The sequence below is a fragment of the Brassica napus genome, chromosome A5, assembly GCF_020379485.1.
Source record: "Brassica napus cultivar Da-Ae chromosome A5, Da-Ae, whole genome shotgun sequence".
Classification (NCBI taxonomy): Eukaryota; Viridiplantae; Streptophyta; class Magnoliopsida; order Brassicales; family Brassicaceae; genus Brassica; species Brassica napus.
In genome coordinates, this window is record NC_063438.1 from 6,527,133 (window position 1) to 6,549,001 (window position 21,869).

A 21,869-nucleotide genomic window follows, 5' to 3' on the forward strand; every position below is an offset into this window, starting at 1 on the left:
ATAAAATTAGTAAAACAAACTAAACCAAAAATTTAACCATATGTAAAACCCAATTATTTTACATTTTTGATTTTATAATTGGCACAAAAATAATGTTGGTTAACTAATAAATAAAAATATGGGCTATATTATTATGGTAATATAATTAATGATGTGATGTATTGTTAAGGTAATATAATTAATGAAATTATTAAACTGAGTGAAATATGAAAAGAAAATTAATGTAATTATATTAACAAAATTAATAAAAAGACATTATGCTTTATTTTTATAGTGCTATTCATGTTTTCAAATAATTTTCATTTATACTAATATCAATTTTTTCAAATTGTATAAAAAATACTTCAGTTTTAATAATATATATAATATAGATATTTACTTTAAGTTTCCAAACTGTGTTGTTGCCCTTTTTTTTCTCTTGTACTCATGATGTCCTAAACTTTTCATAAAAACTGAGAGTATCCAGAAAAAGCCGCAAGACTGGTTGAATTAAAAAAAAAAAATACCAGTTATAAAACTTACCTTGTTTCTTTAAAATATGCCAAAATATACACACTATCCGAATTTGAGTTAAGAAGATAATGAGTGGGTGCAAATGCACTCTCCCTGTATAATTCGCCCCTGCTTAGCTAAACGTTACCAGGTCTGAAACGCGACAATCCACTAAACAAATCTAACGTGTATGCTGTTATGCTAAATTGATTTATGTAGTTTTGAACTTTGGTGAGATATTTCGTACGTATATATTTTCAATCCAAGCTTTTGTCCTTTTTGTTAAACTTTTACAATCCAAGTTACACGCTAGAAAAATCAACTAACGTGGATTTCACTTCAGGATTTGAGTGGCAATTAGCCATGCTTTTCTCCAACTCTACAAAAAAAGTATTCGGGATTGGAGAAAAGCCGGGCTAAGTGCCATTCAAAATTTTATGTATTTTATAACACCAAAGACTTCAAAGACTTCAAATAAGTATTTATAACACCCACCTTGTCTCTTCTTCTCTTAAACCAAAATAAAATCTTCTTCAAAGGTAGTCATGAATACCATGTGTTTGCATTTTCTCGTGCTTCTTTTATTCTGTAGTGTCTCCTCTACAACTTCCCTCTTCTCTTTCCAAAACCCTGTTGTTGGTCTTGTTGCTTGCCGTCCCCACCAGATCCAAGCTCTCACTGAGTTCAAGAACGAGTTTGATACACTCCACTGCGACCACAGTGACCCCTTTAATGGAGTCTGGTGCGATAACTCGACCGGTGAGATCACAATGCTTCGGCTCAGGGCCTGCCTCAGTGGAACTCTAAAGCCCAACAGTAGCCTCTTCACGCTACATAACCTTCGTTACCTTAACCTCAGTCAAAACAACTTCATCTCCTCTTCACTTCCTTATAAATTTGGCAATCTCAACAGGTTAGAGGTCTTATCTCTTTCCAGTAATGGCTTCCTCGGCCAAGTTCCTTCCTCATTTAATAACCTAAAACTTCTTTCCCTTTTAGACCTTTCCCAAAATGAGCTCATAGGTACTTTCCCACTTGTCCCAAATCTAACAAATCTCACGGTCTTAAGCCTTTCCTATAATCACTTCTCTGGAACTATAAATCCCAACAGTAGCCTCTTTATGTTGCATCAACTTCGCTACCTTGACCTCAGTCACAACAACTTCATCTCCTCTTCACAGCTTCCTTTCGAGTTTGGAAACCTCAACAGGTTAGAGTACTTATGTCTTGCCTTTAACGGCTTCCTCGGCCAAGTTCCTTCCTCACTTAACAACCTAAACCTGCTTACTGGGTTAGACCTTTCCCGAAATGAGTTCAACGGTAGTTTCCCGCTTGTACGGAATCTAACCAAGCTTGTCGCCTTAGACCTTTCGTATAACCGTTTCTCAGGAACTTTGAGTCCCAACACTAGCCTCTTTGAGTTGCACCATCTCAGCTACCTTAATCTAGATTTCAACATGTTCAGTTCATCACTCCCTTCCGAAATTGGAAACCTCAAAAAACTAGAGTTATTGTCACTTTCTTCAAATAACTTTTTCGGTCAAGTTCCTCCCACAATTAGCAACCTGACTTCCTTAACCCAATTGTACCTTAGCCAAAACAAGCTCACCGGTAACTTTCCACTTGTGCAAAACCTAACCAACCTTTCCTTTTTAATCCTTTCGGATAATCATTTCTCTGGAACCATTCCTTCTCCTCTCCTCACTTTCCCTTTCTTGTCATTTCTTGAAGTGCGTGGAAACGACCTCACTGGCTCTATTGCTTTCCCCAACTCCTCTTCTTCATCAAGGCTAGAGAGCTTGCTCCTTGGGAACAACAATCGTTTCCAAGGAAAAATCATAGAGCCTATCTCAAAGCTCACCAACCTCAACCAGCTTGACCTTTCTTACCTAAACATAAGCTACCCAATTGACTTAACCCTCTTCTCCTCCTTCAAATACTTGTCGTACCTCGCCCTTTCGGGTAATACTATATCTCTCTCCAGTTTAGGCTCAAATTTAAACATGATCCCACCAAACTTGGAGATCTTGTACTTATCAAGCTGCGGCATCCAGGAGTTTCCAAACATCTTAAAGATTCTCAAGAACTTGGAGTTTATAGACTTGTCGACCAATAGAATCAAAGGGAAAGTCCCCCAGTGGTTATGGAACCTTCCTCGTCTCCATACAGTGGCGCTCTCAAATAATTTTCTCAACGGTTTCGCCGGTCCAGCAGATGTCTCGGTAAATTCATCGGTGAAGATTTTAGACCTGCAGCAAAACTTGTTTGAAGGAACCATTCCTATTCTACCACTCTCTGTCAACATCTTCACTGCACAAGGCAATAGATTCACAGGGAGCATACCTCTCTCAATATGCGATTATAAGTCTATCACGCATTTGTTGCTACCTTACAACAACCTCACGGGTCGTATTCCCCAATGCTTGAGCAACGTGACTTTTGTGAATCTTCGGAAGAACAACTTGGAAGGAAGTATTCCTGACGTATATCTCGGCGGTACATCGCTTCAGACACTTGACGTTGGATACAACCGACTAACCGGGAAGCTTCCGAGATCTCTTGTAAACTGCTCCTCTCTACAGTTTCTAAACGTTGAGAAAAACGGTATCGAAGACACGTTTCCTTTCTGGCTCAAGGCTTTACCAAACTTGGAAGTTCTTATAATTCGTTCAAACAGATTCTATGGCCCTATATCTCCTCCTGATCAAGGTCCTCTCGGTTTCCCCGAGCTGCGGATACTTGAGATATCTGATAATAAGTTTACCGGAAGCTTGCCGCCGAATTATTTCCTGAATTGGAAAGCATCATCGCCAAGGATGAATGAAGATGAGGCTTTGTATATGGAATTCCATAAAAGTAACTACAGAAGAAAAGAGGACGGAGAAATATACACGTTCTTTATTTTTATCGACGTTATAGATTTGCGTTACAAAGGTCTAACCATGGAGCAATCAAGGGTCCTTACTTCTTATGCCACCATTGATTTTTCCGGGAACAGACTCGAAGGACAGATTCCTGAATCTATCGGCGTTTTGAAAGCACTGATTGCACTCAACTTATCCAACAACGCCTTCACGGGACATATCCCTCTGTCTTTCTCCAATCTGGGCAAGCTAGAGTCACTAGACTTATCAAGAAACCAACTCTCGGGGACTATTCCTAATGGAATAGCCAGTCTCTCGTTTTTGGAGTATATAGATGTGTCTCACAATCAACTCAAAGGTGAAATACCGCAAGGAACGCAGATTACGGGGCAGCCTAGATCCTCCTTTGAAGGGAATGCAGGGCTTTGTGGTTTTCCTCTGGAGAAAAGTTGCTTTGGGACTGATGCGCCACCAGCGCAACAACCTAAGGATGAAGACGAAAAAAATGAAGAAGTGTTGAGCTGGAAAGCGATTGCGATAGGGTATGGGCTTGGAGTGTTACTTGGACTGACAATAGCACAAGTCATTGCTTCATACAAGCCGGAGTGTCTCATCAATATAATGTGTCAGAGAAAGCGCAGACACCGGTAGGATTTTTTTGAGTCTGAATGTGATATTTCCTTGTTTGTCAAGTAGCTTGTGTTAGTGTATTGAAGTTTTTTCCTTACGTTTGTTTTATCTTTATGTGATACTTTTGTTTAATTTCTTCTTCTATCATTTAAGTGTGGTGAATTTTATATAGTCATATTCATATGTATCTCTGTGTTTTTGTTTATAATGAGAAAAATGGCTGAAGCAAGGACCATCACCACAAAGTCCTAATCTAATATTATTATTTTTTTCCTTGAGGAAAAAATTAGGATATAGTAGGGAAACATCGGAAACCTAACATTGAACTTTGAGATTACAAAAAAAAAAAAACATGTCATCACCACGACCACAACAGTGTACATCTCTTAACAAACATTCATACCCTAAAGGATCATCTCTCAGTACTGAGTTATCGTATAACTTTCCCCTAACAAAATTAAAGAAGAAAAGAAAAAGAAACCAGGAAAATAGGAAGAAAAAGAAGGGGCGTACACGGTGAGGAGTTTCCATTAGCCTAGTAGAGCAATATGGTGCTGATAATCTCTCATAGGATAATATCTTCTTATTGTTTCAAGATTTAGGTACACTTGAACCCATGACAAACCGAGAGAATAATGATCAGAATCAAGGCAATGATGATACCTAGGACTATGAGCTTGATCTTCATGTTCTCCCACCACATCTTTCTTCTTATTTTCGTTCCTTGTGTTCTGAAGTCTTGTGCCTGTAAAGATATACATATTTGAAATATAAGAGAGCAAGAACTAGACTGCCTTTTATGCTTATCCATATATGTAAGTACTAACCTGTGAACGAAGGTTCTCTGTTTTGTCTACTAAAAGTTCAATTTTCTCACCACGGTCAAGGACCTGCAAAAAAAATGAATTGCATGAAGCTCAAACATTTTACATTAGTGCAGAGAATATTCAGGCCAAATATGAAAAAAAAAATTGCTAAAAGTAAAGAACCAGAATTGTGGTATTGACATGTTTGTATGATTCTGACCTTCTCAATGTTCTCCATCATAACACCCTTCACCTCGGTCACTTGAGCCTTGACCTTAGAAAGTTTGTTAATCTCCTCAGGATGATCCACACAGTACTGCATGTGCCCCTTCAGTTTAGACCTACGGCACAACCAAACAAGTTATCAATCATATCCGCAGATTCTAAAAGAGGATTTTTTTGTAGACGTACCCAAACTCTTTGTTCAAACTGTTGGGTTTGGCAGTGGTAGCCTTTCCACCACCGTATCTCTTGTTGAAATCTTCTTTAACACGCTCCAAGAAAGCCATTGTAATCTGCCTCCCAGCAGATTCAACAGCAACAACACAATACGCTACAGGACAACATGACTTACAATAAGAAACTACTTCCATTACAGTAGGAAGAGCAAGAGCTAAGTACATAACCGCATGCAATTGATCTTCATTAATGATTCCCAAGTAACCTATCAACCAACTTGATTCTCCAAAAAAAAAAAAAATTGATTCTCCAAAACCTACCCGACTCTTAATATCATCAAACATGAAGCATACAACAAGGCCTTCTCAAAGAAAAAGCCATGCATAAAAACTCAACCAAATCAGACACCAAAGAAAAACAGAGATCCAGAAAAATTAATTTCAGACAATCCATTTGCAAGAAACCTAAGCATGGTTCAGTTAGAAAAAAAAAAAAAACTAAGCATGGTCCAAACGCAAAAAGGACATTCACAAAAGCATAAAGAATGCTATGAATAATAGAAAAAATGACCAAATAGATCCACTGTAATGGATTGCAATACGAAGACAAAGATGCATCTATGTCTACAAAAGTTGTGTAGTACGGATGAAGAGAAGAGAGAGACTCACTGAAGCCATTTTCGACGAGGTAATTGAAGGTGTGACCGTCGCAATTGTAGGTAAACTTGTTGTTGGAAGAAGGAAGCTTCTGGAGGCATTGTGCAGCGACGGAAGTAAAGTTCCCTTTAAACTCAGTATACTCGGCGAGAATCACCGTCCCACGAGCGACGAAGCTGTAGATCAAATTCTGTTGTCCCATTTTGTCTCGAAGAAGAGAGAGAGAGAGAAACAAACCCTAACGCACCAGAGATCAGATAATGTATTAGGAGAAGAAGAGTTTCTATTTTTGTTTGTTTCCTTGGTGTGTACGAAAGTAAGAAAGATCCGAAACAGAGGGGGAAAATGAAAGGGAGAGAGAGAGATGGGGACGACGCTGCGATCCTTTTGAAACTTTTTTCAACAGACAAAACAAACAACACAAAACTGAAAACACTCGCGTGCGGCACACGGAAAGGAGTTATCCCTTTTTATGCGGATTCCTTTGGCATTAAATGCATCATTTAATTATATAATTTAGTTAAAGCGTTTCTGCTTTCTAGGTTGTCAACTTGTAATGCTTATCTATGTGTAAATGGTAGTTAGATTCAAATGTATGTTTATATTATATGTTTTTAAACGAAAATATTAAAGTAATATTACGATGAAATTTCAGAAATAAATCGCTTTTTAAGATTTGTTTATGTTTATGACAATCTATATTATATGCTAATGTTTTGATTCCATGATTTTTGCGCCAATGCGCCTACATATGGATGGTTGATAATCCATATTTTGTTTTAAACGAATTTTCTATTCATTTTTTTTGGGTTAGACTACGACGCAAATTGGTGAACATATTCGAATTAACGGCTCGAAGAAGTATGAATTAAGACATTCGTAATATTTCCTTAATTCGTGCATTTAGACTTCTCTGTGTAAGAACTATGAAGGCTAGCTTATTCGAGATACAGGGGAAGAAAGGAAGCAACAACTAATTCAAAAACATCAGATTGACATCTGAATATTAACCGTTTATTGGATCATCCATCAATGTTACATTTCTTACATGTTAATCACTTAATATATCAAAGCAAGTAAAACTTTTAAAAACTGACTACAAATCAAATTTCCATTACGAAGTCATTAACCCTCTTTTATCGATCTCTTGTCTATAAAGAAACAAAAATGCTTAATGAGTTCAGATTCCACGGTTATGTGGTCTTCCTCTTGAAGAAAGTTGCTTCACCAAAGTCACACTACCAACAGAAGAGGCAGAAGAAGATATATTGAAGTGGAGAGCCTGGACTTTTGTTTGGATTAGCTATATAACATGTTGTCGCTTTGTACAAGCCTGAGTTATTCATCAAGAACTATGGTCAGAACAGGTATTAACCCCTCTTTAAAGTTGATCTGTTTCTGTTTATTATTGTTTTTTTGTACTTTGACCTTTGAATATGTGTCAAGTTACTACTCAAAAACATTATTCGTGCATGTGAGCTGAACAACTAAATTAGTTACTTCCATATCAAACAATGTGCTCATGTAACCTTGGAATCATAAGAAACAACATAAACTGTGAGATCTTATTTATTGACAGTCAAAGCAATTGTTTACACGTAAACTTTTACAAACGGATTCCATCTATTCCTCACACTCAACTCTTCTTGATACACTGATTCATGACCTGTTGAATCTATCAGAGACATTCTTTTGTTCAAACAAAGATCTTCACATAACTAGTTTCCTCGTCTTTGTAGGCTCTCTTTTGAAGCCCTGGCCGTGTATCTGCTGAACTCCACGAGGTTTGTGAAGAATCATATCGATTGTAGACGCAGCTTTACGTTCTTGTTCTCTGGTCCTCTGCCTCCAAATTTGAAGAAGGGCTGATGCAGCATTGCATATGGCACGGTCCTTGTGCTTGGTAAGTACCTGAAGCCTCTCAATCATCCTCCTTGGCTCATTAGGTTTCGGAGTGACGTTCATCTTCACGAGTAACGAGATAGCCTCAACACACCTCAACGCGTCAGCTTTGCCAGAGAGAATACCCTTAGCGTTGGCCACGTCAGCAGCTTTCTTCGCTGCTTCGAACAACTCCACCATCTCCTCTGTTTCCCCCGCGGAGTTAGGGTTTTTGCAAGCAGCGGCTCTCCTCGGAGGAGGAAGCAAGGTTTTGGTTGTAACCTTACTACTACTACCATCTTTGTACTCTTTGATGTCCGGTTCCGGTTTTGCAAGCAGCGTCTCCGTCTTCTTCTTCGGCTCTAGAGATTGGTTTCTTCTTCCTTGTCCGTAGAGAGTGGACAACCACGAATCGAACAAAGACTGAGATACTTCACTGATCTTAGGGCTTTTGTGAGTTCTCAGAGTCTCCAACCGAAATATGGACTTAGAAAATCGTTGAATATCGCTGACGGAGAGAGACGCAGACTTCAACCTATTCAGAACATCGACACAGCGTTCGATGCCGTCTATGTTTCGTGTAAGGTAAGTGGCTTCGATGGCTGCGGAAAACAAAGCTTGTAATTCATCAGATACATCCTGCGCATTCATCTTTCTTGCGTTGTTGCTGTTGAGTTTCAGATGATTTGTGGGATCGAATTATGGAAAAGAGGTTTCAGGTAACGAGAAGAAGTTAGGGTTTTGTAAGAAGGGAATAAAGAAAGAGCGAAAGTGATAGAGTTGATATATATGTAGATAGAGTGGCTTCTGTAAGAAAAGGAAACTTTAGTAGCTTAGGATCCAAGCAACTTCTTTCAATTTCCTTTTTACTCACCCAAGGGTATTTTCGTCTAAATGACTCCTAAAATCAATTAGTATCAGACAGAGGCTGGTAAAAGCAAATTAATCCGCACATGAATCAATAAGATTATTGTCTTAATTGTTTTTTCTTTGTTAAAGTACGACTATGAATATAATTTCCAAATATTTTTGTTCCTTATTTAAAAATTCTTTTATTTTTAAAATTCAAGTAAAAATAATTAAATCTCTTCATGGTTGCGAGTTTCCTTTTTGATTATTTATCCCTCTCTATCAAAGATGTATGAAGTTGCTGCTCTGCATTGCTTATTGGTCATTTTTCAAAAGTTGTTTAGTTCAATTAAGTTGCAACATTCTCTTCAAACACAAAAGATCCTTTGAGAGTTTCCTTTTGATTTCTTCATCTCTGACTCAAATATTTAGGCTCTGTTTAATTATGTAAGCGTTACACAAATTTCTGAAGAAGAGGAGAAATTGTTTTGTTATATTATCATCCCAAAAAAGATCCATAAGGCTACAACAACACAAACACAAGCGGAAACTTTATTGCCTCTAAACTCTAATTTTGAATCAATCATCATCACCATAGGCCTTGAAACAATAGCGTTCGCGGTAAGGAGCGTTGAAGAAAAGATCAGCCTCCAACCATTTCGGATACCGAACAAGATCTCCAGCCAAAAACTGCATAAACCTCTCGCTGCCTTCGGGAACAACACGAACCTCTCCTTCTTCAATGTAAACCAACTGATCCACCTGCCAGTCCCATGGCAGTTTGCACTTCCCCGTCTTCCAAACCGACCATCTCGAGACCCCGAGCTCATCTAACCGTCTCTGTGACACTTTCCGTTCCACTTTAACGTTGTACAGCTCCTCCAACGGTGTCTGCATACATGATACCTTAAAGGCTCTCTGAAGGGAGAGGTTATTTGTTTTCTTGCAATGAGTGTGAGAACCTGCGAATGGTGTGGCCATCATAAGACTTGTCATGGCTCCTTCTTTTAATCTAATCTTGTGACACCGAGTTTGGATCTGCGCATAACATAGAGAAGATTACATACGAATGTTGTAAAGCATAAGACTTTAACATCTAATCAAGAAAAGGTGAAAGAAAATCAGGATACAAAGAAATTTGGTTATATACCCATTTGATAATTCGATTGGAGAATTGAAATCTCTCCACAGTATTTTAATACAACTCATACATAACTCAATAAGCCAAGCAAAAGGTTCTTGAAACACAAAAATTCCAAATCTGAGTTCTTACCGGAGAAGGAGAGAGTGGAGAGGAGAGGAGAGGAGAGGAGAGGAGATGGAACTGTACTGTGTATTGAATGAGACTTCAGAAAAACCCTTGTCCTGACCCAGACAGAGGCTTATCCATCCATTCCATCCCCGACTTGTGTAAATTACAGAAAAGGCCCTATTATTTAGTTATATTTTAATTGTCCGCCTGAAGTTTCTTTTGTTTTAATCAACAAGCCAACAAGCCATTGTTTTCCTTGGCTTAATCAACTAGCTTCTCCATGTAAATTTCAGTTGCATGCTGGTTTTGTACGTACACCTTATAGTACTTTTTTGGAAACCGACAAATTTCTTGTAGAGATTGGGAGGTCTGGTTCTCACACAACTTCTTCAAGATATAATAAAGTTTGGTCCTTTAGAAAAGGACATATTAGGCATTGTCGTGCTGACCAAACCTCAGATCATTCCACTGATATTCAGACAGTTATAGCCTTCATCCAACACCCATTACTGCATCCTCGGAGGCATCAGACGCCAATTAGAATAAAGTTGTTTAATTCTGTTTCTAATATGTTCTGTGTTACTTTAAACTATTTAATGACAACATAGGAGCTGAAAATATAGCTACTTCAATATCAAACAACGCATTCATGCAATGCGAATGCAATTGTTGAAACATTAAAAAAAAAAACAATATAAATCATCTTTATTGACGCAAAGCAAAAAAGCTTTGAGATAATTATAGGATGATGAGTGTTTCTTTAAACTATCTATTTTATGATAACAGAGTTGCTGGAACCACTGACTTAAGTAACTTGAATATCAAACAACATGCTCATGCAATGCAACTGTGGAACTATAACAAGAAACAAAATAAATCTTATTTGTTGACAATCGAATCAGTTTCTTACAAATGGTTTCCATCTCTTCCTCACTTTCATACTACTCTTGATACAATGATTTACTACAAGCTATATTGAATCCAACAGAGACGTTCTTTTGTTTGACATTCTTTTGTTCAAATCTACAATCTTCACATCACTAACTTCATTGCCTTTGTAGATTCTCTTGTGAAGCCCTGACCGCATGTTCGTTGAACTCTACGAGGGTTCTTGATGGCAGAAGACTCTTTACGTTCTTCTTCTCTGATCCTCTGCCTCCAAAGCTGAAGAAGGGCTGTCGCAGCACTGCAAATCGTACGGTCCTTGTGCTTGGCAAGTCTCTCCAGCCTCTCAATCATCCTCCTTGGCTCATTAGGTTTTGGAGTGACGTTCATCTTCATGAGTAATGAGATAGCTTCAACACACCTCAACGCGTCTGCTTTGCCGGAGAGAATACCCTTAGCGTTGGCCACGTCAGCCGCTTTCTTGGCTGCTTCGAACAACTCCACCATCTCCTCTGTTTTAGGGTTTCTAGAAGCTTTCGCTGGAACGCTTTTGCAAGCAGCGACTCTCCTCGGAGGAGGAATCAAGGTTTTGGTTGTAACCTTACCATCTTTGATGTCCCGTCTCGATTGCTGAGGAAGAGCCGTGGTAGTAACAGGCTTGGTCGTAACAGACATGCAAGCATCGGTCTTCTTTGTCTCAGTCCTCCTTACCACAGGTTCCCGAGCGAGAGTTTTGTGATCTTGTTTCTGGTCCGAAACCAAAAGATTGGTCTTTGCCCTTTTATTCGTCAAAGACCCGGTCTTTGCCTCTTTCCTCTTCAGACTAACTGCGTTAAGACCGGCAGATTTGTCTGATCCTTGCGAGTAGAGCGTCTTCAACAAGGAAGTAAGCAAAGAGTGAGATACTTCCCGGATTCTAGGGTTTCGATGCCTTCTCAAAGTCTCGAGTTTGAAGATCGACTTGGAGAAGTAAAGAATGTCCTTGACTGAGAGAGACATAGACTTCAACCGAATCAACAGATCGATGCATCGTTCGACTCCACCGGGGCTCCGAGTGTCGTAAGTACTCTTGAGGGCAGCAGCAATCAAATCCTTCATCTTGTTCTTTCTTCGTTTGTTGATTCTCTCAGGTGGCTTAGGGTTTGATGAATGATAAACGAGCAAAAGAAGAAATAAAGGAAAGAATGAGAGTGCTAGTAGAACATATATAGCGATAGTGGTGAGTCGTAAAAAAGGAAATAACGTAGTTGCTTAGTATCCAAGTAACTTGTCAATTTCCTTTTTTCAATTTTGTTTCCCTTGTAGTAAGGGTATTTTTGTCAAAGGATTTTTGGGTTTGTTAGGGTTGCGACAGTTGTCGACGGAGATGGAACTAATCTGATTTTGATGTCCGTTAAAAAATAAGATAAGGAGAGGGATAATACTGAAAATTACATTATGGACCCTAGACTTTATATATTTGTTTAATTTTGAGCCAAATGGTATTGTTTTGTTAAGTTTGGTCCGGCAACGTGTCATATTCTCTGACAAATTTGATCAGCTTGGTTCCAAAAATCCTTTCTTGATTTTGCAGCCCAATGGGCTCGTTCAAACACCCAAGTCCCTCTAGACTAGATAACACAGGTCAAGCTTTCTCTATTATCTATATATTATTAAACGGGAATGATTTTTAAAAAATCTACTTATATGTTGAACCCATTCATTAATAATATATTTTATTTAATATTTGTCTTAATCAATCAAAATATCTCTACTCCTATTTATAAGGAACACACTAAGTTGATTATGTTAATTGTTGTTACTAATCGATTTAAAACAAACACTACGGCCAAACACTAGCAGTTCACGAAACTAATTGATTTCTGTTATAAAATATGTCCTTATGTTATTACATTATTTCTTTGAATTTAAATAAAGAAGCACAATAACAAAGCACATAGTATGATATGAAAACAAAATCATAATAGTAAAATCATTAATCTAACAATTTTGGGGAATAGATATGGAAATTAACTAAAACTAAAAATATTTATAATAAAATTTTGTTATTTAATATAAGTTTAGAAACTATTTAAAACACTATAAATCTATACTTTTAAATTAGCCAAAAATCTGCTAATTAATCTTGGTTCTCATAAACTTAACAAATGTAACTATTATAAAATGCACATAAAATATAAGAAATATAGGCATCGAATATTCGGATTTGGAACAGATCGGTTTATTTTGGGTATAGATCCTTAAAATCCTAGACATGTGGACCCAATTAGATATTTGAAAACATTTGGTTTGGGGTTTAGGTTAGTTTCTTTCAGGTCCGAATCCATAATTCAAATACATGTAAATAACTCTAACTTTTGGATACATAACGGGTCTGATCGGTTTTAATATTTTAAACCCGAAAAGATTTGAAATATCCAGAAAATCTAAAAAGTACACGAAAACCCAAAAAAATACTTGACACAAAAACATACCTGAAAACTCAAACGAATATCCAAAATATTAAAATATTTAAAAAGAACTAAAATTTTACCTCAAAATCTGATCCAAAAACCAAAAACAAATACGTAAATTTATATCAAAATGCAATTTTCTTAAATAAAATTATACCTAAAACCCGAAACTATAACAAAAATCTAAACATGAAAATTTAAAATTATCCGTTATTTCAAAAATATATTCAAAATATTAAAATATACCTGATAAATAAAAAATATTTTGGATACTTTGGATACTCGATTGGATCTCGAATAAGACCTGGACTCGATAAAAACTTGCGGTCCAAAAACTATCCAATAGGTACTTAGTCATGGATCCATACAAAAGTCGAATCTGTAAACTAATTCATAAATTATACAAATTTTAAAATTTATCTTCGATATAATATGATTTTCTAACATAATAATGTACAACATCACTAAATACTATTTCATATCAAAATTTGTGTATCATCCAAAATAACCCGCATTTTCGAAGCGCGGATCAAAATCTAGTTTCGTCTTTAAAATTTCTATCGACATAATCTTGAAAATATCACCCTGTTTCAAAAAGCAATGTCTACGACTGCGAAGCAACAACCTGATCTTTCCCCTAGCTTCATCAACAAGCCTTTCCATGTAAATTTCAATTGATATAGTATAGTTTGGGTCTCTAGCAAAGACATTAGGCCTTTGTCATGCTGACCAAACATCAGATCATTCCATCGATGTTCAGACCGGTATAGTTGTTCATACCAAACCATTACTCTATCTTTGGGCCAGAAAATTAAAAAACGCAAAACAAAAAAAGATTGATAAAGCTCTCCGTGAAAACGAAGTAGTTTGATCTGTTTAGGTGATTTAGTGTTAATGAAAGAAAGTTCTAATTGATGATTTGACACTTTTTTTTTAAACATTTTTCAGCTAAGTGACAGCTCTTATATCTCTTACTAGGGAAAACCCGCCCTACGGGCGGGATATGGTATTTTGTCAATTATATTTTTTAAATTTATTTCTAAATTTACGGAATTATATTCATTTTTGATTTAAGCCAATTTTTCTTATGATTCTTTTGCGACTGGTGTAATTGAGAACCAAGGAAAACAAAAATAAGTTAAGTCGAATTTGTGCAACATCAAAAGAGAAAATATTCACATGCATCTCTAATTAGTTGACACAAAATCAAGCAGGAAATACAAAACCATATAATAATTTGTGCATTCGTCGCTATGATCAACAAAATTGGAAAAAAAAAATCAAACGAAATATGTAGTCTACATGAAATGAGGAGTCACACTTAGATATGATTAATGAAATATTTTTTCAAAAAATGATTAATGAACACATAGTGACAATTTAAACTAAAACTACAAATCTAAAGCATGTGGAATTGAAAGAGTAACTCAAATATTCTTGAGAAAATCATTTGAAGCCTAATAAACGAAGTGCTGATCATCAACTCTCATCAACTCAGTTTCCGTCTGCTTGTTCATGTTGTTGTGTTTTAATCAGTATAGCATACGCAGAGAAACAATCCTGACCTTTATCAAAGTGAAATTTACGGGACAGTCCTATCACTTATTGATTGTGATGTATCACTTATATTTACAATTATGAGTTGAGAAGAAAGTTCGGAGAATAACTGAGTTATATTCAATCACAATATCTTTGCTTGAAGCCTCAAACAAACTGTAATATATCAGGAAGTTTGTGGTTACAAAAATAAAGTAAATCGAAACATGTATCTATGAGACCATTGTCTGAGTTGTCAACTATGTGAAAATATGACAACGCTCAACCAAACTCATCTGCCTCCTCAAATTTTCCTTTTAGCTGATATGCTAACCTTCAGGTATGAAATTGCATCTGAACCATGGTGTAGCCAGTGTGAAGGTTATTGTTATTAGTCTAACCATTGCAATCCTGGTAGCTCCTCCACCGTATGCACAAAATCCTTGTCTCTTTGTTTATATTTCACCATTAGCTTAGACGCATTTTTATTTGCTGAGAATCCAAGGAACTGCATGCTAAGTCAGATGTGGCATGGATTACAACTCCAGCTGAAATTTCTATTGCTAAAACGGTAATTCGGTAAAACATGTGTAAGATTCAATCATATATTATAGATACATGTACCTTTTATACACTGGAGATAAGATTCAAAACATTCAGTCAACTCAAACTTCAGAGTAATTTGATATCCACCGTCTGCATATACTAAGATTCAATCAACTCCAACCTCAAAATATAGCCTTATTTATATTGGAGATAATATTTTTGAAATAGGTAGTCTAGATATCAATTTAATTTTATTTAGATCATATTTTAATATTATTTTTACAACCCGAATAGGTAGTCTTGATTTATACTTTTTTAAAGCTCACAACCCTTTTTAAAGTCCACAACACTTCTTTAAATTCATGTCTTTATAATTGATCTGAAGATGCAAATACCTGCAACTCAAATTTAAAGATTTTTAAAAATTAAAATTCTAGAAACAAAGCAAAAAAAATCACAACAATATTTCTACGGATTTTATTATGTTTCGATAAATACAAAAAAATGAAATTATATATTTTTAAAACATAATTTATTTTTCAGTTTTTTTTTAAGTTGAATTTCTAAAATATTTTGTCACAACATCAAATTTATTTTTGTGGCATTATTAACATAATCTTATAGAATATCATTAAACAATCGAGGACGAACTTGGAGTTATAGATCACAACAATACATAATCAACTAAGAGATAAAAGATAACATATTTAAGGTCACTCAACTTTCTAATACCCTCTCAATATTCCTTTTTACTCAGATGTTGGCCAGTTGATAGCAATATAAATCACCTTATAATTATTGTATACATTTACTGATAGAGTCTTGAAGATGTGTGCCCATTTCCAGACTTGTAATTTCTGACTCTCTTTCAAATTGTGCATTTGATCTTGCTCACGTTTCTCAAACGTTAAACCAATGTTTGATCTGCACCTTGACTTACTTGTTGATAACATATTCTACAAAGCTCCCACCAGCATTAAAGTATCCTCTATATCTACCTCTGACTAAAAGCTTCAATCTGGTCCATCATTCTACAATAAGATAACTGCATTAGCATGACCCCAGTCAGGACAAAATCCACTTTTCCAAAGACACATTACTTGATTCAAGGACCAATCACAAAGCCAAAGAAAAAAGGATTGCAAAACTCTTACCTCATAAGTCTTATCAGCATCATAGATATTGTATTTAGCATCACTAAAGATCTCAGCAGTATTCTGATTGCAAATCCATACACGCTCTAAAGCACGGGCTTGGCGGTGAGCTACAGTCTCTTCCGCTAACTGTACGTTGATGTAACTCTTCATAGCTTGATATGCAGCACTGCTTCTCATATACACAACTTCCACCGAGCCCTTTACCACAACACAAACGGAGAACACATAAAACAGAGGGGAAGAGAGAAAAAAAAAAGAAAAAAAAACTTAAAATTTTGTTTCCGTACCAATCCATTCTTGTGAAGTCGTCTTGCGGCCAAATTGATAAAAACGGCTTTGACGGTGATGAATTTGCTGCAAGGAATGATCAAGAACCCATAAGATATGATAATGACGATTAGGATGAACACGTCGATTGCGGCTGATCGAGATCCGTCACAGCATACTCGGAAGCTAGATGATACTTTGAGATGCTCCTTGGCTTTTGATGATGAGATTCTGCTGAGTTATTCCCTAGATCAACCCTCACCGAAATTGGAATCAATCAAAAATCGGAAATCTAATCCACAACTCCACAAAAAAAGTTTAATAAAATACGATATTACTGGATTGAATGTGACGTAAAATAAATAAAACACTTTGAAACACAATTGAAACTCAGATTTTCTTGAGAAACTCAATTTTCGGAAAGTATACACAGAAATCTCAAGATGGTTAGAAAACAAAATCAGAGGTGAAGAGGTGATAGGGACCTTGATCCAAAGTTGAGTGCCATTTGGAAGACCAAAAGATTCCATCAATGGACCAGAGTGGGACTCTGAAGTCTAAGAAGTTCACGGGAAAGAGGAGGACGAACCCTAAAATCGTTCTGAAACCGAGGAAGAATACGTTTGGTCGCTTTCGTCTCGATCAACATATAGAATCATAAAGCCCAAATACAAAGCCCAAAAATATAATGTAAAAGAGTTAATGATACGCAACGTTTTAAAAATAGAACACGTGGCGGCTTCTCCTTGCACTATTTGCTTACGTGGCAAGAGGAAAAGAGAGTTGGGGTCTATTTTATAGTATTAGATTTAATAGATGGTATTTAGTTTTTCTTAATTAAAATCTAAGAAAAGTTAAAAACCGTCTTTTAACCGAAACTAAAAACTCCAATTAAAAGATTGGGGTTAATCATGGTCTAATATCGGTAATTAGAGAAATAACTAACTAATATATAAAAAACTAGGATCGACCCGCCCTATGGGCGGGATGTATTACATTTGTATTTTTCATTACGAATAATATGATTGTTAATATGCAAATCTAATGGTAGGGGTTGGTTTGCAACTGATATCGTAGTAGTTAGTTTGTTTCTGTCAAGTTTAAACCGATGGATGGATGATTGAAAATGAAAATCATGTTCTTTGAATTATTTTTGAGTTATTGTACTTTGGCTTTATTATTTAATCAAGTGTGGCTGTCTGCTGCATATAACAGAATGTGATTTCGGTTGAGTGAGTGTATTGGTGGAAATAACCTAAGCTTTAAAGGTTGGCTATCGCTATGTATCTCTGGAAATAACTTAAGTCTCGTAGTAGTATTTCTCGTAGTAGTCTAATTATAAATTGTTTTCTACACTGAAAGTAGAAGTGGACCGTAAGGTAATAAAGTATTTTGAGTTAATTTAGTTTGTGCTGGTTAAGGTAGTAAACCATAGAGTCATGACAACAATTGCATTTCATGGAGATTTTGTATTGTGTGTAAGGTGAGTGTTAGGATTGTAGTCCTACTTGTGCTTTAGAATTTAGAATAAATTAGATACCAATGACTTGTATTTTATTCACTTTCATAATAGTTAACTTAACACACAACCAAACTCTCTAGACAAAAGTTAAAATTAAAAGAAGAAAATATTTTCTTTTGTCTCAATTAGCTCTCGTGCTTTTCTGAATCGAATGCTCACAAATATAACGACATATACTTGCCAACAAAACAAAATACAAATGTTACACCATTTCTTATATTACATTCTTATCGTCTATTAATTGGCCTATCGAATAAAATTATTAAACATTCTTACACAAATATTTAAATTTTATACTTATGCATTAATCACCTACAACATCTCTTCTTCTCATCTGCTTTAATTGAATTCAAGAGGTGTAGCATAGCCTACAAACCAATTGAGCCCCCACAGTCAGCTTCTTATGGTATGACATCATCTCCCCTTCTACATGTTTTGCTAATTCAATTCAACTTAAGGTTATTTCTCAATTCATTTCGTGTGCTTTTATTAATATGTCAAGCTCACACTAATTACAGTCTTGCCATGTACTCGCCCAAGCCTTTCTTTTTCCTTGATTAACTTCATTTTCGATATCAATTTGGGAGTGGCCCGCTTGCAATTGCTAAACACGTTTTACCCATATTTGTTTGGTTCGTTGTAGGCTTGTAGCCAGAGCCCACAACATTAATTTTCTCCTCAACACTAATTATATCTCAACATTATTTGTTAACCAATTCTTTTATTTATAAATAATCACTGTCATTGATTTCAATGTTCAAAAACATACAAAAAAAGACTTGCAATAGAGATATTTCTGTTTAACAAAATTCGATAAGATACACATACAATACAATCAAGCTTGGTTGTTTATCAAGCTGGCAAAAGTTCTAATCAAAAACCGTTTTACTGCAGTGCTTCCGGTCCTTGAAATTTCTAATCCTTCATAAGCTTTAAATAAGCCATAAGCGTAAAATAAGTTGCAATAATAACCAAAAGAATCATTTTGAAACAGTTATAAAAAGGTACGGGAAAGCCAAGAGAGGTATATATGTATACAATGTAAGTCTTTCACTGTTGTTTTCACAAAAGCAAAATAGGAGAATAAAAGAGGGATTCAGGAGAGAGATGATACTTTTTCAACTCTCCCTTTGGCATATCTGTAAAAAGATGTCGAGCTTCACCATGAAACAGCTGAATAACATTCCAAAACATATGTAAAAACCCATCAGACAACAGTTTAGACAAAGTAATATAATACAACTTTAAGAAGCATCTTACACAAACTTGGAGACTTCAAAGATGGCATGACAGATTGAAATCAGAAGCAGAACGACCAAGGGCAACCTGCATCAAGTAGAAGAAGAACCTGGAACAATAAGAACCAAACTACAAATCAAAGACTTAATGTAACATATATTAAACAGAGCTCTTAGTATTATGTAGATCATAGAGCTTCTTTTAAACATTTTTCATATCTTTAAAGTTGTTTTCCAAACTCTGGTTGATGTTAGATCTATCAAATAAGACAATATCTAGGTGACAGATATAAGAAAACTTACAATTCTCTGGCTGATTTTATTGACACAGAATGTTTAAACTTATCAGATCCTCATGATGCACCATACAAATCATTGGAATCTGTAAAAAAAATGATTGTTAAATCATATCATATTGTGTCTAACGTAAATAAGTTACCAAGAGTTTTCAAGACAATGATTTAAGGCGAGATATTTCAACGGATGGTAAAACAAGCCATAAGATGATTCAAGTGCCAAGGTTCAGACTCTGAAGTGTGAAGAACATAATCAAATTTTTTTCTTCGATGGCTATAGACTAAAACAAAAAAAAAACGTGAACAGAACTAAAAATAACCCAAAAATCAAATCAAAGAGCCTGTAATTGTCAAATGTTTGGTATCGTAAAATTGTAAAGCTCAAATATCTTCATTGAAAAGAAAAAAGATTTATTGTTACTTTCGCCGGAATTACCTTAACGCCGAGGTGGAGTATGTAGACGCCCATAGGCTCGCCTCCCAATATTCTTTGCCTCATAGAAACGAAACAACCTCATCTCACTTGAGGAAGAACATCTTCCAGACTTCGAGTCAGAAAGAAAAACTTGAGCGATAGCCATTTTCCAGAATCTACATGGATTTATCTGTTTGAATAGATTGGTAGGATGATCTCGAGAATACGGATGCTAATCTTTATATACTGAGGTTTCCACCGTTTTGCAAGAGTGAAGCAAACAATAAATGTAGATCGTGGATAATAAAATTAAGAAGGACTTTAAGAAGATGAATCTGAAACTGGTAAAAAACGGGGTTGGAGTAAGAAGATGAATCGAAACCCTAGAGTTTGAGACTACATCACGACGGCAGAGAAGAATAAGGGTTCAACCCTTGAAACAGAAAACACGCGACTTGCTCTTTTTTCAGATGGGCTTTACAAAGCTTCTTTTTTTTTTCAGGTGAAATCAATAACCCAAACGAATATTAATCTTGAATAAATGAAACGCTGAGTTTAAAACCTGGGACACGTGTCGGCACCAAAAACTTCGAATTTTTGAGCTGGAATCTGACGTGGCTCAACAGGAGGGAAGCAAAGCCTATTTTATATAATTAGATTATAGTTAATCTACTTATTGCCAATCTTTTTTTTTTAAGTTGGAAATATGTCTGAATTTAACATTGGTCATTTTATTTTGTAGTAAGTCGAAATGTTTATGAATATCTTTTGATAACTTGAGAAACTTGCTCATCGAATAAAGTTGTAGGTACGTTCGCTTTTGGGTGAATTGCATACCGCGTGATTTCAGCTTTTATCTTTCTTTTTTGGGTAAAATGTAACTTTGATGACCAAAGTAAATTGCGTTTAGTAAATTGAGAACTACATACTGGTCGGTTCACCAAACAACCTAACTTCTCTAGTTCTAGAGGCAGATAGCACTAATCAAATATCAATTCACACAACTTGCGTTCATATTCCATCTGAGATGAAACCAATAATTAATTTCTTATAAAATTACAAGAAAAATTATATGTGCCCTTGTGAAAATATTTATGCATATTCTTAATGTAAAGCAAAATATTTAGTTGCAAGTAAATAATCTCAGCATAAAACTAAGTCCATTTTACGTGTTAAAGTTGTTATTAGTCCATTTTATGTAATGTTTTAGCTGTGTAGATTCCCTCTATCTCTTTCTTAACATGTAAATATTCCCAAAGAGAAAGGACTAAACTTTTGCTTTGACAAAGAAAATAGAAGCCTTTTACTAAACAAAAAGGAAAGGAATAAACCCATGTTAAATTTTGTCATTCATGTTGCATATCCCTTATATATTAAAATAGAAGCATTGTAATAAATGCATTCACACTATAATAGACACGTGGCAGCCTCACAATGATTTGATAATAAATATGTTAACGCGTTCACACTATATTTATAAATGTGTTCACACTATGTACTTTGCGTTTTTTTTAATATAAAACTCACATACATAGTTGCAATAAAACTCTTAATTTTTTGGTTCAAATAAAAATAAATAACGAATCAAAATCCAAACTATATATATATATATTATTTTATTGTTTATGGATAAAATTGAGTAAAATATTCATTATCCGTTTTGATTTGAACCAAAAAAATATGGATATCCGTAACTCTACGAAACAAATCAAATACTAAAATATA

General features: G+C 35.5%; 5 protein-coding genes and 2 long non-coding RNA genes across 7 annotated transcripts; 1 reads left to right on the forward strand and 6 right to left on the reverse strand.

Annotated features, from left to right (window-relative positions):
* Positions 1 to 691: 691 nt before the first annotated feature.
* Positions 692 to 4,171, forward strand: LOC106451296 (receptor-like protein 39). The gene has a single exon (XM_013893210.3). The coding sequence runs from the start codon at positions 1,038 to 1,040 to the stop codon at positions 4,005 to 4,007; it is 2,970 nt and encodes a 989-aa protein (XP_013748664.2). The 5' UTR covers positions 692 to 1,037; the 3' UTR covers positions 4,008 to 4,171.
* A 175-nt stretch (positions 4,172 to 4,346) lies between these two features.
* LOC106451297 (putative vesicle-associated membrane protein 726) lies at positions 4,347 to 6,472 on the reverse strand. The gene is made up of 5 exons (XM_013893212.3): positions 5,860 to 6,472; positions 5,204 to 5,345; positions 5,013 to 5,133; positions 4,814 to 4,876; positions 4,347 to 4,731 (listed from the first exon to the last, which is right to left on the reverse strand). Exons 1-5 carry the CDS (start codon positions 6,047 to 6,049, stop codon positions 4,585 to 4,587), a joined length of 663 nt encoding a protein of 220 aa, XP_013748666.1. The 5' UTR covers positions 6,050 to 6,472; the 3' UTR covers positions 4,347 to 4,584.
* Positions 6,473 to 7,557: 1,085 nt separating this feature from the next.
* BNAANNG16160D lies at positions 7,558 to 8,379 on the reverse strand. Its single transcript, XM_013895803.2, has one exon. The coding sequence runs from the start codon at positions 8,377 to 8,379 to the stop codon at positions 7,558 to 7,560; it is 822 nt and encodes a 273-aa protein (XP_013751257.2).
* Positions 8,380 to 9,044: 665 nt separating this feature from the next.
* BNAANNG16170D lies at positions 9,045 to 10,018 on the reverse strand. Its single transcript, XM_013896908.3, has 2 exons — positions 9,851 to 10,018; positions 9,045 to 9,615 (listed from the first exon to the last, which is right to left on the reverse strand). Exon 2 carries the CDS (start codon positions 9,571 to 9,573, stop codon positions 9,157 to 9,159), a length of 417 nt encoding a protein of 138 aa, XP_013752362.2. The 5' UTR covers positions 9,574 to 9,615; positions 9,851 to 10,018; the 3' UTR covers positions 9,045 to 9,156.
* Positions 10,019 to 10,861: 843 nt separating this feature from the next.
* On the reverse strand, positions 10,862 to 12,916 carry BNAANNG16190D. Its single transcript, XM_013895804.3, has one exon. The coding sequence runs from the start codon at positions 11,810 to 11,812 to the stop codon at positions 10,862 to 10,864; it is 951 nt and encodes a 316-aa protein (XP_013751258.2). The 5' UTR covers positions 11,813 to 12,916.
* Positions 12,917 to 15,880: 2,964 nt separating this feature from the next.
* LOC125609376 lies at positions 15,881 to 17,476 on the reverse strand. Its single transcript, XR_007339692.1, has 3 exons — positions 16,694 to 17,476; positions 16,404 to 16,604; positions 15,881 to 16,280 (listed from the first exon to the last, which is right to left on the reverse strand). It is a non-coding gene; the product is annotated as an uncharacterized LOC125609376 (long non-coding RNA).
* Positions 17,477 to 19,160: 1,684 nt separating this feature from the next.
* On the reverse strand, positions 19,161 to 20,652 carry LOC106454815. Its single transcript, XR_001290033.3, has 4 exons — positions 20,166 to 20,652; positions 19,737 to 19,815; positions 19,456 to 19,521; positions 19,161 to 19,368 (listed from the first exon to the last, which is right to left on the reverse strand). It is a non-coding gene; the product is annotated as an uncharacterized LOC106454815 (long non-coding RNA).
* Positions 20,653 to 21,869: the final 1,217 nt, after the last annotated feature.

Bases quoted from the DNA above. Each gene is read 5' to 3' on its own strand.
- BNAANNG16160D (XM_013895803.2), bottom strand. From the start codon at position 8,379: ATGAATGCGCAGGATGTATCTGATGAATTACAAGCTTTGTTTTCCGCA.
- LOC106451297 (XM_013893212.3), bottom strand. From the start codon at position 6,049: ATGGGACAACAGAATTTGATCTACAGCTTCGTCGCTCGTGGGACGGTG. The intron at 4,877-5,012 runs GTCAGAATCATA...TTTTTTTTGCAG, and splicing joins TGATGGAGAACATTGAGAAG to GTCCTTGACCGTGGTGAGAA. The intron at 4,732-4,813 runs GTTAGTACTTAC...ATATCTTTACAG, and splicing joins CAGAGAACCTTCGTTCACAG to GCACAAGACTTCAGAACACA.
- BNAANNG16190D (XM_013895804.3), bottom strand. From the start codon at position 11,812: ATGAAGGATTTGATTGCTGCTGCCCTCAAGAGTACTTACGACACTCGG.
- LOC106451296 (XM_013893210.3), top strand. From the start codon at position 1,038: ATGAATACCATGTGTTTGCATTTTCTCGTGCTTCTTTTATTCTGTAGT.
- BNAANNG16170D (XM_013896908.3), bottom strand. From the start codon at position 9,573: ATGACAAGTCTTATGATGGCCACACCATTCGCAGGTTCTCACACTCAT.